General features: G+C 38.3%; 1 protein-coding gene across 1 annotated transcript; it reads right to left on the bottom strand.

Moving 5' to 3' along the window:
• Positions 1-3,115: 3,115 nt before the first annotated feature.
• Positions 3,116-9,474, bottom strand: LOC131301008 (synaptotagmin-3). Its single transcript, XM_058327097.1, has 12 exons — positions 9,186-9,474; positions 7,545-7,643; positions 7,296-7,346; positions 7,074-7,197; positions 5,913-6,031; positions 5,708-5,809; positions 5,534-5,608; positions 5,150-5,226; positions 4,777-5,026; positions 4,151-4,525; positions 3,556-3,684; positions 3,116-3,470 (listed from the first exon to the last, which is right to left on the bottom strand). The coding sequence occupies exons 1-12, from the start codon at positions 9,294-9,296 to the stop codon at positions 3,342-3,344; spliced, it is 1,641 nt and encodes a 546-aa protein (XP_058183080.1). The 5' UTR covers positions 9,297-9,474; the 3' UTR covers positions 3,116-3,341.
• Positions 9,475-15,525: the final 6,051 nt, after the last annotated feature.

Raw genomic sequence — 15,525 nt, 5'->3', positions numbered from 1 at the left:
TTAGTTCAAGGTGCGTGTAAGTTGACCCAAGACACTCTGCATAACAAGAAAAAGGGAAAAAAAGAAGAAAAAGATAGTGGATACTGGATACTGGATAGAGTAGTACAAGTATTTCTCCCCACTTGTATTGTTGGAGAAAATGGGGCATCAAATTAATGGCTCACTTGCATTCTCTCAGAGTCCATATACTAATCCAAAAGGGAGAAGTTACCAACATGATTCTATAGGCTTTGAGTTGAGTTTCCTATTCACTCTTTTACATCACTAGCTCTCCCTTCAAAAGACAACCCCAGAAAAGAAAAATGCTCTATCCTTTTTAATTGCAAAAAAAGCTATTCCAAAAGGCCATCCACTAGGAACCAAAAACAAGGTCGACTCCTTTCCATTTCGCTCCTTTCCGGGAGTCAGATATTAAGTATAACAATGGAAAATTTCAAAATGGCACCTGAACTTTCACTGTAATGTCACAGAAACACCTAGACTTCACTTTATTTCAATTAAACACCTGGACTTACAAAATTTCCAAAATGAGGCACCTGCCGTTAGCCTCCATCCACAAAATTGCTGATATGGCACACTTCACCCGTTAAATGGGCCCATTTCACATGTTAGGAAGCAAATGAAATGCACACAATTACAACCCAACACTAACCTACTTCACTTTTCTTCACCTTTTAATTGTGTGCACAATCAAACTCCACAGATCAAAAACAAAATCAAAATCAAAACCCCACAAACCTCCAATCTAGTCCCCTTCACTAGACCAATCGGAGAAGTTTCCACCACCACTGGTGAGGTTTCTTAGGAGCAATTTCGGTAGTCGAAGCAAAGGCAAATTGCATTCCAGCCCAATGTTCATCCGCAAGAAGAACACCCGCTAACGAGACCCACAAACCGTCCTCTCCTAAAGTCATTGGCATCGACCAAGTTGGAGCCCACTGACCCCATTTCCTCCAAACTGCACCGCTGCCCCTACCTGTGGGTCAAAACCAGTTTATTTTGCCTTAAATTCTGTTTTGCCCCCATTTCCTTAAACAAATTAAACCCAAATTGTTATGCTCTGGTTTAAACAAATGGGTCGGGTCTTTCTGGTTTGGATGGTGCGAAAAAGTTGAAGTTAAAGACGAAAATGAGTGAGAAATAGAGGATGGCCATAGCTGAGAAGGTCGGAGAGGATCGAGAAATAGAGATGGCAATGGAGCTGAGAGGTTGGGGAGGAGCGAGAAACAGAGGAGGGACCCACATCTGAGGTCAAGCCTGATTCCAAAGATTTAATTTTAGAATCAAGGATTGTTGAAGAAATCGAACCAAATTTGGGAGAAATTGTGGATTCGGTTGATGGGAAAGCAGAGGAAATTAGGAGGGTTCAAGAAGTGGAAGCGACGATGGATCTAGCGCAATGAAAGAGTAGGGTTTTGATTGTGTGCATGTCTTTTACTTCCTAACATGTAAAGTGGGGCCAGTTAAGGGGTGATGTGTGCCCACATCAGCAATTTTGTTGATGGAATGGATGGAGGCTAACGACAGGTGCCTCATTTTGGGGATTTTGTAAGTCCAGGTGTTTAATTGAAATAAAATGAAGTCTAAGTGTTTCGGTGACATTGGAGTGAAAGTTCAGGTGTCATTTTGAAATTTTTCAGTATAACAATGTATCACCTTCTAATAAAACTCAGGTGAGTCATTGTGAAAAATGATCTTGCCTGTAGTCAAGGTCTGAGCTTTAAAATTTGCTTCTTTCAAGTTCTCAAGTTCAACCTTTGAAAAAAAAACAAGGAAAAAAAGTTTCAATTTCGAAACTATATATATAAATTCTATCAATTCTAGTGATACCATTCCAACGGGATAAAGCTCTGGCTTTTAATTTGGCATATACATAAATGATGGTATTAATTTTTTAAAAATTAATCAATGTGTACATAAACTGGCTTGACACATTAAGTATAGGAACGACAAGATGGTTGACACTGGATTAGCAACTTCTTATTCATTTTTATCATCCCTCCCAGAGAGAGAGAGACAGAGAGAGAGAAAGAGCTACCTATTCTTTATTTTGGATCAAAAGGAGAGAGAGAGAGAGAGAGAGAGAGAGAGAGAGAGAGAGAGAGAGAGAGAGAGAGCTACCTATTCTTTATTTTGGATCAAAGGGAGGGCTTCATTGGAAAATTGAAATGAGTAGATATCCATTAAGAGAGAATCCTCATGAGAGAGAGAGAGAGAGAGTATTCTTCATGGAAAATTTGAAATGAGTAGATATCCATTAAGAAAGAATCCTCATGACACCTTGGTGGGTGGGAGGATATGATTCCCTTGGACCACCCTCCTCTGAATTTGCTACACTTTCTGGTGCAAGTCAACTAGAAAGGTGACCCTTTTTTGATAAGGGAACCTCCCTTTTGATGGTGCCCCCCACGTGGGTGATTAATTAATTAAGATCAAGAATTATGTAGTCCTAGCTTAGCCTATGAAATTATTACTTAGCTCTTGTCTGCTTCTAGAGGTATTAAAGATTAAGGTAAACTAAATCATGGCCAGTTTGACCATAACTTTGGAAACCTCAAAACAGTCTTTTTTGTGGGCTTAAAAATTGCACACCTTGGCTTTGAAGTGTGGATCCATCGCACATCCAGAAATGTCGTCGCGTCGATAATCGTTTCTTAAAACACGACAGAGAAACGTTAAAAGTACTTTGTACAGTCTTTTCAAGTTTTAATTTTAAATTAAATTCAAGATGCACATAAGCTGTCACAAACATCTGTTGAGAGAGAGAGAAAGAAAGAGAGAGTATTTTCCTTATATAACCCAAAATAATTGCAACCTTAAAATTGGAGGCCATATAACCCAAAAAGGACGGTTTAAGTCCAGAAGATGCATATATGGGCCCAGATTCCGCAAGGCCCAAACCTGATTTTGCACCCAAAACATGGCCCATGTGTGTTCTTACCGCATCCCAAGACATGGCCATATAAGCTTTCTATTGACTTTTCGGGATGTACTGCCTGGGTTCGAGTCTCATTGCTGCTTTCACTTTTCCTTATTCCCGCGTATTGGTTTTTTCGTAACAACCTTTAGCTTCAAGACCTCGTTGATACAGCGAAAAAAGTTGCAAATGGTAAGGCAAAAAGTTATTTTCTTTACAGATATTGATGCAAAAATTGGGCATACAAATAGAGTTATTCTCATTGGAACATCTATGAACAAACAATTACAAATCTAAAACTCTGCATCATTCCATGAGGTCCATCTATTCTGAAGCATATCAAATGATGCAAAATTCCAGATTTCTCTTCGGCTAAGAAGAAAGAAAACCTCGCCGAGACAAAATACTTCCCTCATCTTGATTCTCAAGTTTTCTTCCACCCTAGTTCTACGTGTACCACTCCATTCTTCGAGCCGATCAAATGGTATTTCTGGTTGATGTGTCCGTTGTGCACTACATCCGCGAGATTGATTTCCACAAACCCCAACGACTCCTACACAGTGTAAATACTCCGCTTGAATCTTTTTGAATTAAGGAGGAAAAAACGGCAGTGATAAAAGTAGAATCATGAGACATACCTTTGATCGAAAACTGAAACGTGTCCTCTTGCTCATGACCTCGATATGGATCTTATCATTTAATGGAGGCTCTTCAAGCATAAATTGGAAATCTTCGTTCCACATTGGGTGATGTGTTTTCCTGATCATCTGAAATACTGAATTTATTTGTCTCCGGCCAAAGATTTTGAAACATCTTATGTTGAACGATTCCGCTCAACTATAAATTTAAGTAAGAATGACTGCTGTTTATATATAAACCTACATCAGCTAACTCTGAGGCTGTGTATGGACTAACAAGTTGGTGGAAGGATTTATCAAACCCAAAGGAATATCACAGAGAAACCGATGAACAAATTTAGTGTTGACTACAACATCCCCGCATCTTTTCATGTACCTCCATTAGTGTCATCACAAATCCGTGATCCATACACACCCTAGAACGAAGAGAAAAAAACAGAGGAAAAGAACAAAAAAGAATAGAAGGGAATGACATAAGAAGATATTCTTTAAAATTGCATCGAAACCAGGTATACCGATGATACCCAGAGATGGTCCTTGTAAGTTGTAACATAAACGATAGCAAGGACAATTTTCAAAAGGTAAGTAAGCTCACCTTTGATTTCTTCTTCTCTCTTCTAAAGAGAATGAAGACGTATGGGTTGTTGTGAGCACCCCCACCCTCAACGTCATCAGCTCCGTAAACTGTGACCAAAAGTAAACCTGCTTCACTGGGGCTCTCATTACCAGATGCCCTATCAATTCTGTTTTCCTTCTTCCCGTCTCTTTTGAGATGTTCACTAGAGTCATCACTGTCTTCTTTAAAATGGTCATACGTCAGTTCCACCACAATTTGTCCTCTTGGTTTCTTGTGATGGGAATCACTGGTAAATGTGCTCTTGAGCAAATCAAGTGTAAACTCCTTTGGCTCATGTGGTGTTAGAAGTTTCAGAGGAACCACTTGTGAACCTAGCCTGTCGTGTGCGCCAACCTGTTGAAAGGCAGAAACGCCAATTAAAAGCAGAAGCGCACTCTTCGAATGTTACCAAAGTTAAGGAAGTCATTGAATATTCTCCTTGAATCACTTTTTCTCTATGTTTTTCTTTTATGTGAATTCATGACAAACTTAAAAGCATTATACTTCTTATTTCCTTTGAGAAATATCAAAAAGCAGCTCATTGATAGAATTCAGAAACTTTCAGTATAATGCCATGATACTTTGCAGAAAATCAAGGGACAAACCTTATCCCAATCATAGACATTGATATTCAGAACTTGGGTCTGGGGGTTCTTGACAATTAGCCTAAAATTCTCATTCCACTCTGGATTCAAGTTCCTCTTCTTGACTGTTGTTTTCTTTGCCGGCAGCCTTTCTTCACTCAGACTGAGCTTAACATAAGGATCCGATGTTCCTATTAAGTCCATCTTCAAAAGTCTGATTGCCCGTATAACTTTGACATGTAATATTCCCACAGGCTTCCTTACCGCCACTCTATCAAAAGAAAACAAGTCAGTTTTTGATGCATAGAAAAAACCAGAACATGATTTGAGGTTACATTGCTCCGATCAAGTTGAAAATAATATAGAGGTTAATATTGTTCTGCTGTGAACTTACGTGGACGCATCAAGTATGGGTATTTCAAGGGTTTGGGGCCAGTGGTAAAGGATTGAAACTTGTTTTTTAATTGCCTCCTGCAAGGTGCAATGGAAAATGAGTGGGTGAAAGACTTTGCTTAAAACTGAAAACCACTAAACTATTTAGTTGTGTTTGGATCATGAATTATTGTATCGTGAGGAAGGTTGATGGAGAAACCAAAGAAATGAATTTAGATTCTTCAAGCATCTTCTTACTTTCCAAAAAGTAGTATCTTCTTAGTTTCCAACTCCATGATAAAAAGTAGTATCTTCTTAGTTTCCAACTCCATGATCCCAACACAACCTTAAACAAAAGTCATGATCCAAACACAGCCTACAGCTGAATGAATGGTCAATGCAGCACCTGTACAAATCGGTAAAGTCCAGGTATGGACATAATATCCCCTCCCAGTACTTTCAGTCCAAAATCCACATGTGGCTGCAGCATATGACAATAATAGCTAATAAGTTAGTTATTTCCATTCTAAGATTGAGAGAAATGAGATAGTTATTTGGTATAATCAACTTTTCCTCTTACCTTCCCCATCAAAGAAACGACCATGCTTGAAAAACATGGAAAAGTAGGCACGAGATGTTTCAACGTTATCCGCGGTGCCACAAACACTTGTAGATCCACTAACTGATAAGAAACATAATCAATCCTCCCCAACAAATACATCCTCTTTATAGGAACTAAAACAAACATTCTTTTGTTAATGATAGTGTCATTAGGATCTCCTGACCTGAACTGTGATGCTTAGAGATAAAATTTTCAACATCAGAGTTATGTTTGGATTTCCAGCCCACTTCATAGCCGGTTCCATGACCAGTTCTCTCTCTTCAGTATCGTAGGCTTTCATACCTGCCAAGTTATGAAGGGAAAAATTAGAAAAGTTTTAGCAACGCTAGCTGAATCACAGAAAATCACTCAGGGGTCTGAGACCACCATGTCACCTTAGGTTCCGCCAGGGGCGGACCAGAATTTTTGTCTATTGGAAGCAAGACTTTATCGAAAAACATACACCTCAATTTTCTTAGCCTACACTCCAAATGCGTTAAATTCCGAATGGGAAAAAGGTTAAATCACGGATGGAAAATGGAAGAAAAACTACAACTATAGGTTAAATTATCGTTTCCATAAGTTTGGTGGTGCCAATGGAAGATATAGTTATTTTCAAGGGCAATTTGCTGAGGAAAAATCAACACCTTATTCAGAACAGATAAAATTTAACAACTCCTCCTTGAGTCCCGCACGCTCATGGTTGGCCGACTCAGACAAAGTAGGACACGGCCTCGACAAGTGAAAAGCCTTCTCAAGAAGATGACGAAGTAAGATCTGAGGTCCCCATTATCAGATCTTGTAGACCACGAGTGGATGTACAAATAAAGACGCGATGATCAGGAAACATGGTATAATGACACAAACAAGGGTCAATGTGTGATGTACCCTGTGTATTGTGTTTGCAACTGATGAAAATTAGCACCAGAATACGTGCTAATCCCAACATAAAATCACACATAAATGTAGAATAAAGAAAATGGTTTGAGCCATTTCATGTTGACCAAAAATCAAACCATCAACAAGGAAATGGAGCAATTGTACATCAATAGGCCCCGTTCCGGAACGTAGAATAAGTCCTTATTTTTTAAGAAGGCAATTTCAAGCTTAAAAATAATGAGTTTATTAAAATTTAAAAATATGCAATATGAATCTTATTTGAAAGATCTCGATGAGATCTTTTATACGGTGCAAAAAAAATTAAAAAATTATTATTTATTTACACTATTTTTGAGTTTGAAAATATGAAATAAGTACTTATTTTTTAAGAAGGTGTTCTGGAACGGAGTCTAAGACTTTTGATCCACGGAGCAGGACAAATGTTATCTAACATGTCTATACTCACCTTGGATTATAGGAGGGAGAGTTCCAAGGCTTAAATTGCCAAAGTCAATCGATTCTATCTGATATTTGCCGATGTACTCTGCAAATATTGGTCGAGCCATGATCCTTATGGTCTTACAAATTGCCTGCGTAATTCAATAATTAAGCTTAGTCTAATTAATCATAGACTTTAAACTTTGTAAGCTAACAAATCACTTTTTAACCCTTACAAATTTATAATCACCTTGTCAAGGTAAGGCCACATATCCAACAGAAACTGGTTTAACCAGTCCACCTGCATAATCATGCAAATTAAACGATAAACAAAGATTTAAACCAACTACGCGTGGCTCTGGCGTGTAATCACCTTGAGGGAATACCCCTTAAGAAATGTGCTTTTGAATTTGCTTTTAAATCCTGACCAGACCAAGTGAAGTCCTTAAGAGTGAAATGAAAAGGTAAATCTTGTAAAAGCCTGAAAGGTAAAGCATACTCGGTCATAATCCGGACTCTTCACCCAGAGCGGAATCTCGTGCAGAATTTCTTGCAAAGTAGTCGTGTCCATCTCGTGAAGGGGCCTAACAATGGGATTCTGTAATTGCATAATTCAAGATTCAAAGAATTAGAGCTACATTTTGGAGTTGAAACCTACACAAAATCATATTCAAAGGCCCCTTTTCGTTTGCTTATTTTGGTGCACAATCAACAACTTTTTTAGTGAAGGCTCTGAAGTGAGAAAGTTAATACTACGCTATAGTTAAAATGCAAAAACCGATTCTGAGTAAGGATAAGACAACTGATGAAGTACTTCATGATCACATCCAACAACATAAGAAATTGATTGGTTGTAGTATACAGTCCTGTTTGTTTGTTCAAATCGAAGTATGTGATTGGACATTAAATCTTAGAGGACAACATGTTCTGCCTTTGAAATTTTTGCAGTCCGGATTAAATTATCTCCTGTCTGATAAGGAATCCCACGAAACAGATATGCAATACCTTGGGAATAAGCTATTATTCATCGCTCCACTATCAGTCCGATCAATGGATTATCTATTCCATGTTTTTACAAATGAGCCTACAGGTCAAGGTGTATTTTTTGCACTGAGAGGCTAATTTTAGTCTGAGTATCCGGTTGATGTTACGTACGAATACACTGTCAGCGGTCTTCAATGAATCATACCAACCATTTCAAAATCCAAGATAAATTCGTTCTATACTTCTATGGAGATAAATTCTTCCTCCATGGGCAGAGGGCACATAAAATAGGATCATTCCGTTCCTACTGAGATACTCGCCAGCAAAAAACCCAAAAAACATAACTGGTCAACACAGTTGTTAACACCATGAAACGCTAAATAGTAGAAGGTGATAGAGACATAGAAAAAAGATTTGTGAGATACTCAGGAAATTTATGAACAGTCAAACGTGCAAGCAATCACCAATTTAACAGGTCAGAAGAAGACTATACAAGTCTAGCAATTGTGCACTGGTATAGACAACACGAAAATAAAATTCGTTTGGAATAGACAGAAAATATTAATTTACAAACAAAATTAAAACGAGTCCTATGGTCAAATTTAAACAAAAAAGACAGATGGCAAACAATTAGAGTGCGTTCCACCAACTAAAATAAGTAATTATTTTTTGAATTAAAGGTGATATATCGTGAGAGAATGATCTATCTCGTAAAGCGAAAAATAAGTAATTAAAAAATAAGAAACTTAGCGGAGGGAAAAAAAAAAATTATGTCATATTCTCACTGTCGCCAGCAAAGCAGAAGGCCAGGAACAAGATCCTAGAAAATCCCAATTTATACAGAACATCTGGAGAGAGAGAGAGAGAGAGAGAGAACCAAAATGAAACCTGAAAACTCAGGTGTATCTAATCATTTCTACAAGCAATGAGAAAACAAAAAACTTATGTATCCAATTATCTATATGTCAAACTGTATATACATGGTTCTTGGTGAATGTAATCATCGATCAAATACTTATTGATCTCTCCTCATGCAATGACAAGAGAAGAACTAATTAGTATCTGTGCTCATCGATTTAACAAGAACTACTATGGCGTTGTATGTACCCAAGATTAAACAAGGACTATGAAGATGATTCTGTGCAGAAAAGGTTACCTCAACATCTTTGGGCTTAGAATAGACGAAGAAGTAAAACCCAACTAGGATTCCGAATGGGAGTCCAATACCAAAGCCAAGAATTCCCAAGAAAGTGCTTAGAAAACCCATTTGAATTTGAAGTCAAACTCCAGCCAGAGAGATGGGTTATTGAAGATATGGAAAACAAATCAATGCAGAGAGAGAGAGAGAGAGAGAGAGAGAGAGAGAGAGAGAGAGTATTTTCTGGGGAAGAAACTAACGAACGTATCGAAAAGGAGTATCAGATAAAACCGCCAAAAACAGAGAAGCACTGGAGTATTTGCTTCAAAAAAGTGAAACACTCGAACCTTTAAATATACACTGAACTGTCTGATTAAATGACGCTATTGCCCTTGTTTGTGTTGGTTTTAGAATCCAGTTTTTCCCAAAAGAAAAAAGGAGGAGGCATTTGTTGTATTGTTCTTTTACGAGGAAAATTTCAAAAAATGTTTTTCCCCATGCACGAGATTTTTTTAACTATAGTAGCTTTTGACTTTTATTATCGTCGATTTCATCAATCAACGGTCGAGATTAATAATTTTTTGGTGTTCTTTGGTGGTTGTCATTTATAGTTTAAGAAACCGAAAATAAATGAGTAATGAATACGAGATTTAAAAAGATAACGAATTGAAAGGAAAAAAAAAAAAACAAATTTATGTTGGTATTAGGAGTTGAAACTTGAAAGTGGTTTGTGAGTTGTCTTATGGGATGGAGATGATGAATTCTCGAGATTTCTAGAAATAAATCGAGCAATGGCAAATAATAATAATATAATAATACTAGAATCTGATTGAGGTCCTTGGGCCAATTCTCTAATACTCCCTCCGTCTCAATTTTTAAGTTATATTTGAAAGTTCGTGCCACTTTTTATTCGATTATGTCTTGTAATCTATGAGATTTTAGATGATTTTTAAAATTTTCGTTTACTAGTACTGATCGAGAGCCATCAAACAAAATTCATATTGCATTTAAAAAGTGTTACCAATCGAAAAATATAATCAATAAACTATCTGGTTAGAATAAAACGATGAACTAAAAAATGGAGACGGAGGGAGTACCTATAAAATGGTTACGAATTGAACTACCAATCGAAAAATATAATCAATAAACTATCCGATTAGAATAAAACGATGAACTAAAAAATGAAAACGGAGAGAGTACCTATAAAATGGTTACGAATTGAACTAATCCAAATTAAATCACCTGCTCGATGAGCAAGCATATATAACCTTTGATGGTTGTTTTATCTGCCGAAGTCGTGTAAACCATAAATGAATTAACAAAGTACTATACGAAGCAAGACCTAGATCACGTATGTATCATGTATGCATTTCTTCAATCGTTCGTTATACTAATTCTTATACCTGTTGCTAGACACGTATAAGAATCAAATTTCCTCTCATAATGAGGTGAACGTTGGCCTGGACACCAGAGTTATATAAAAAAATATATGGAGTAGAGGATCCACCGTACGCAAGCTTGTTTATAAACTAAAAGAAAAACTTTTTCTATGGAGGTTCCGTAAAAAAGGTTTTTATAGAGGTGAACAATCTCACCAATTCAAAAAAGTTTTTGATGATCCAGATTTTAAATAACATATTCGCACGAATAGCTTATTTAAAATTTAGATCGTCAATTATCGAAACGAACAATGAAATAAGGGTGTGCATAAACTTTTTTTATGGAGGCACCGTGAAAAAAAACCTCATCGACCGATTGAGTGATAGACTACACCTGCGGGCGCATATGATCTGTAATTGCATAGGTCAGCCATCAAAAGTTACTGGATCACGTGGGCGCTAGGACACAATGAGGACACTACATACTTTGACTAAACTTATGCCACGTGGACAATCACGGATTTGGGTGTACAAAACGGATCCGGAGATCATGTAGGGCGGGGTGCCAACAGGCCTTGTAGAACGCATCCGGACCGTCCATTTCAGTAATAGACGGCTCAGATTTTAATCCAAATAATGGACGGCTCGGATCAATAGGGGCTGGGATTAAATCCGGGCCGTCGGTGTCAAAATGAACGGCTGGATCGTCCGCCCTACACACCCTGCAGTGCAGGCCGCACCGCAAGAATCCCCAATCCGTATAAAACTTAAGGGTACACAAAATAAAAAAAAAACTTGCACAACTAGTAGTCTAGTACTAATAAATACTCCATATCTAAGCATAACTTTTTTTAATTTTTAATAACGGAACAGTCCTACAGTCAAGTCACTATATGAATCCGGCTGCGCAACCCAAACCTCCGGGGAAGTTGTGTGACCATACTAGTCACGACCCCATGGGAAATCAAACTTCATATCTTGAGGGAAGGTTCGGAAGGATTTACCTTTAAAAACGACCCGTGTCCAGGTTAATAAGCCTTTTTGAGAGTGAGCTCAACGCAAAATATGTGATGAATAAAGAGTTTTGGACACCATGTGACGGTGCTCCAAGAATATTAACTGATTTCCCTTTCTCCGTACCCCACCAAAATCACTCTTCTAATAACTTTCATGGGTTTTGTTGAGCATTAATCCATGATGATGCCGAGATGTTGCATAATGATGAGAGAGATGCATTACCAATTTAGGGCTTGTTTGATAACCAAAATTCAGCACTTAATACTGAATCAATTAAGTAATAAGTGATTCGGTAGGTTTGATAACCACATTTCATATTACTTAACAAATTAAGTACCACTTAAAATATAGGCTAAAAAGTTGAAAAAAATTAAGTAGCTTTGAGCTACTTAATTCTGGCTAAATTTTTGTGTACTTACATTCAACCGTCATACCACCACCACAACCACTTCCACCAACACCTCCACCACTCCACCTCCACCACTCCACCACCACCTCCACCACTCCACCACCACCACCTCCACTACCACCACTCCTCCTCCACCACATCACCACCACCACCACTCCTTCCACTACCACCACCACCACCACATCACTACCACCCCCACCACCACATCACCACCACCACCACTTCCTCCACTACCACCACCAGCACCACATCACCACCACCAGCTCCACCACCACCACAACCACCACCACTATCATCACTACACCACCACCACCACCGCTCCTACCACCACCACCGTCGCTCCACCACTCCACCACCATCACCACCACCGCCACTCCCCCACCACTACCACCACTCCACCACCACCACCACCACCACATCACCACCACCACTCCACCACTACCATCATTACACCACCACACACCACCGCTCCTACCACCACCATCACCACCGCCACTCCACCACCACTACCATCACTACACCACCACCACCACTCCACCACCACCACCACTACCAGCACTCCTACTACCTCCACCACTCCCCCACCACCACTCCACCACCATTACCAAAAGTATATTGTGACCGTTAGTAAATTAAGATAGAATTGGAACAAAATTAATTCATCATTTTTTTAATTAAGTACTTAATATATTTATCAAACAGCTTTTCAGCTTAAAAATTTCAGCATTCAGTTTTCAGTACTTAATTTTTCAGCTTTCAGTTTCAGTTTTCAATTTTATCAAACAGCCCCTTAGTCCTTCAACTATTAGATTGTTGTGAGCGTTGGACAATTAGTATCGTGACTCACACTACAAAAGAAAATGTCATCTTTGATACATTATGTATTTAAACTTATCTAATTTTGACCTTATCAAATACTACAAGTATATTTCCTGTATATATTTTGATCCTCCAGATCAACCTTGGTGACGTTTTTTGCTATGGAAAGTAGACGGAAATTATTAGTGGCATCCGTCAAACTTATACTAGTAGAATATAAATAGAATAAGGATTGAAATGGTGAATAACCCCGAGGGGTTGGCAAAATGAGCATGCAAAAACAATATATAATTGCTTTTAATCATGAGTTCGCATGTTCGAATTCCACGGAGACCAACCATCCCAAACATTTGGGTCATTAGGGGTTACGCTCGATCATTACTTTCAAAACTCCGAAATTAGCTAAAGTGTGCACAAGCTCGTTCGGATATTCGATTACCTAAAAATAAGTATTGAAATGGTGAAAACTTCAAGTTCACTTTAGCTAGAGTATTAAAACTCTCTCTCTATACGATTAATAATTACTTAATAGCATGCAATTAATGCTAATAATTATATTTGAGATACGATAATTACCTTTACTATGCATTGCTATTGTTGTTGTAATTGTCGTTACCACCTCAAAGTAAAACCCACCACATTGAACCCAAAAGTTTGGCAAATTACGAGGAACGTTAACTACGTGCGATGTTCACTAAGCTCATTCTTTATTCAATTGATCCTTTACTTAATAATTAAGGAACTAATGCCAAGTGGACATTTGCCTAAAGGGCTTAGTTAAATTAGAGCATAAATAGTAGAATTTCCAAAGAAAACATATCCACATCTCAGGTTCCAAATCTCTCAGATATTATCAACTATTTTGGGGTCAGTCTATACGAAGTTTTGTTCCGACTTTACTCAACTCCCGACAAGTGAGCAGTGAGATTAAACCACCAAGCTAGATTAGTCAAGGTGCACGTAAGCGGACCTGGACACCTATTATCAGAATTAAAAAAAACTTGATCCATGAGATTGACCGGTTCTAACTTTCAACGTTAGCAATTCAAACATACATGCACTACTTCTTCCAAGGACAGATTAGTGGGTCGGTCACGTACGTAGCCTGGGTTTAGTACTTAAATAAGAGGATTATGCTAATCTTTCTAGTAATATTCCTTTTAAACAATTCTATGATCTGGGGGTAGATGATCTTCCCAACTACTATATATCCGAGGTAGGTCTTTTTATTACCAATATTTGGATTGTTATTCTTTTCCTTGTTGTTTTGTAATCCGTCACCTCACACTCAAGCAAGCTTCTCTGTCTCGCTTTGGTTGAATTGTGTTTTCAACACGCTACTATAATACGTAACTCGATTTTTTTCTTTTCATTTTCGTGAAGAATATACTTGGCCAAACTAATAAGATAAACAATTAAAATCAGTTATAGAAAATCCTAGGCTCCATCGAGTAGACTCTCCTAGTTCGAAATTTTGAATCGTGGGATCACGCATGGACAACATGTAGTAATCAAGTCGCACTGAAATTCATCAATACACGTAAAGGGCTAAAATTATATTTTTTGTTGAACTAATATTGTGAGTCATAAAACTAGTATATTAATTACCAGTCTCATGCTTTATATATATATATATATAGGAAATTTCCAATGAGGGATCCCGCACGGGCTTACCGTGCGGGACTCTCCTTTCCCAATTGAATTGCGACGATCCGAGCCGCTCAATGTGTTTAGAACGTGATTTTAAGGGTACTCGTGAGAAATTAGTAAAAAAAATGATCGGGAAGGGCTTGATTTGAGCAGTTTTTTACTGAACCGAAAAGGGGAGTCCCGCACGGTAAGCTCGTGCGTGATCCCTTATAGGATCCGGACTATATATATATATATAGTTAGGTTCCGGTGAGGGGTCCCTCATTTTAATAAAATGAGGGACTCCCCTTCTCGATTGAATGTTGATGATCCGAGCCGCTTAAAGTGATCAGAACGTGATTTTAAGGGTCCCCGTGAGAAATCAGAAAAAAAAATGACCGGGAAGGGCTTCATCCGAGTAGTTTTCATTGAACGGTTCAAAAAAAATTGCTCGGATGACACCATTCCCGGTCATTTTTTTTGCTGATTTCTCGCGGGGACCCTTAAAATTACGTTCTGCACACATTGAATGGTTCGAATTTTCAAAATTTGATCGGAAAATAAAAGTCCCTCATTTTGTTAAAATGAGGGATCCCTCACTTGAAAATTTCTCTATATATATATACACACACACACACACACACACACACACACACTTAGGATCCAATGAGGGATCCCGCACCGTAAGGCCGTGCGGGACTCCTATTTTCCGATCAAATTGCGACGATCCGAGCCGCTCAAAATGTGCAGAGCGTGATTTTAAGGGTACCCGCGAAAAATCAACAAAAAAAATGATCGGGAAGGGCTTGATTCGAGCAGTTTTTTACTGAACCGTTCAATAAAAAATTGTTCGGATCAAGCCCTTCCCGATCATTTTTTTTGCTGATTTCTCGCGGGTATCTTTAAAATCACGTTCTGATCACTTTGAACGGCTCGGATCGTCGCAATTTGATCGGAAAAGGGGAGTCCCGCACGGTAAGACCGTGCGGGATCCCTTAGGAGATTCGGACTGTATATATATATATATATATGCCTTTTAAGTCATATAGGAATGACAACCACTGCTTAGTGCAGTTAGTCAGTATTACCTCTTCTTTGTGGAAGG

The sequence above is a fragment of the Rhododendron vialii genome, chromosome 9a, assembly GCF_030253575.1.
Source record: "Rhododendron vialii isolate Sample 1 chromosome 9a, ASM3025357v1".
Lineage (NCBI taxonomy): Eukaryota > Viridiplantae > Streptophyta > Magnoliopsida > Ericales > Ericaceae > Rhododendron > Rhododendron vialii.
This window is presented reverse-complemented; position numbering and strand designations above follow the sequence as displayed.

Coding starts and splice junctions, on each gene's coding strand:
- LOC131301008 (XM_058327097.1), bottom strand. CDS start 9,296: ATGGGTTTTCTAAGCACTTTCTTGGGAATTCTTGGCTTTGGTATTGGA. Junction 6,032..7,073: donor TCTCCCTCCTATAATCCAAG/GTGAGTATAGAC, acceptor ATAACTTGGCAG/GTATGAAAGCCTACGATACT. Junction 3,471..3,555: donor GTTTCAGTTTTCGATCAAAG/GTATGTCTCATG, acceptor TACACTGTGTAG/GAGTCGTTGGGGTTTGTGGA.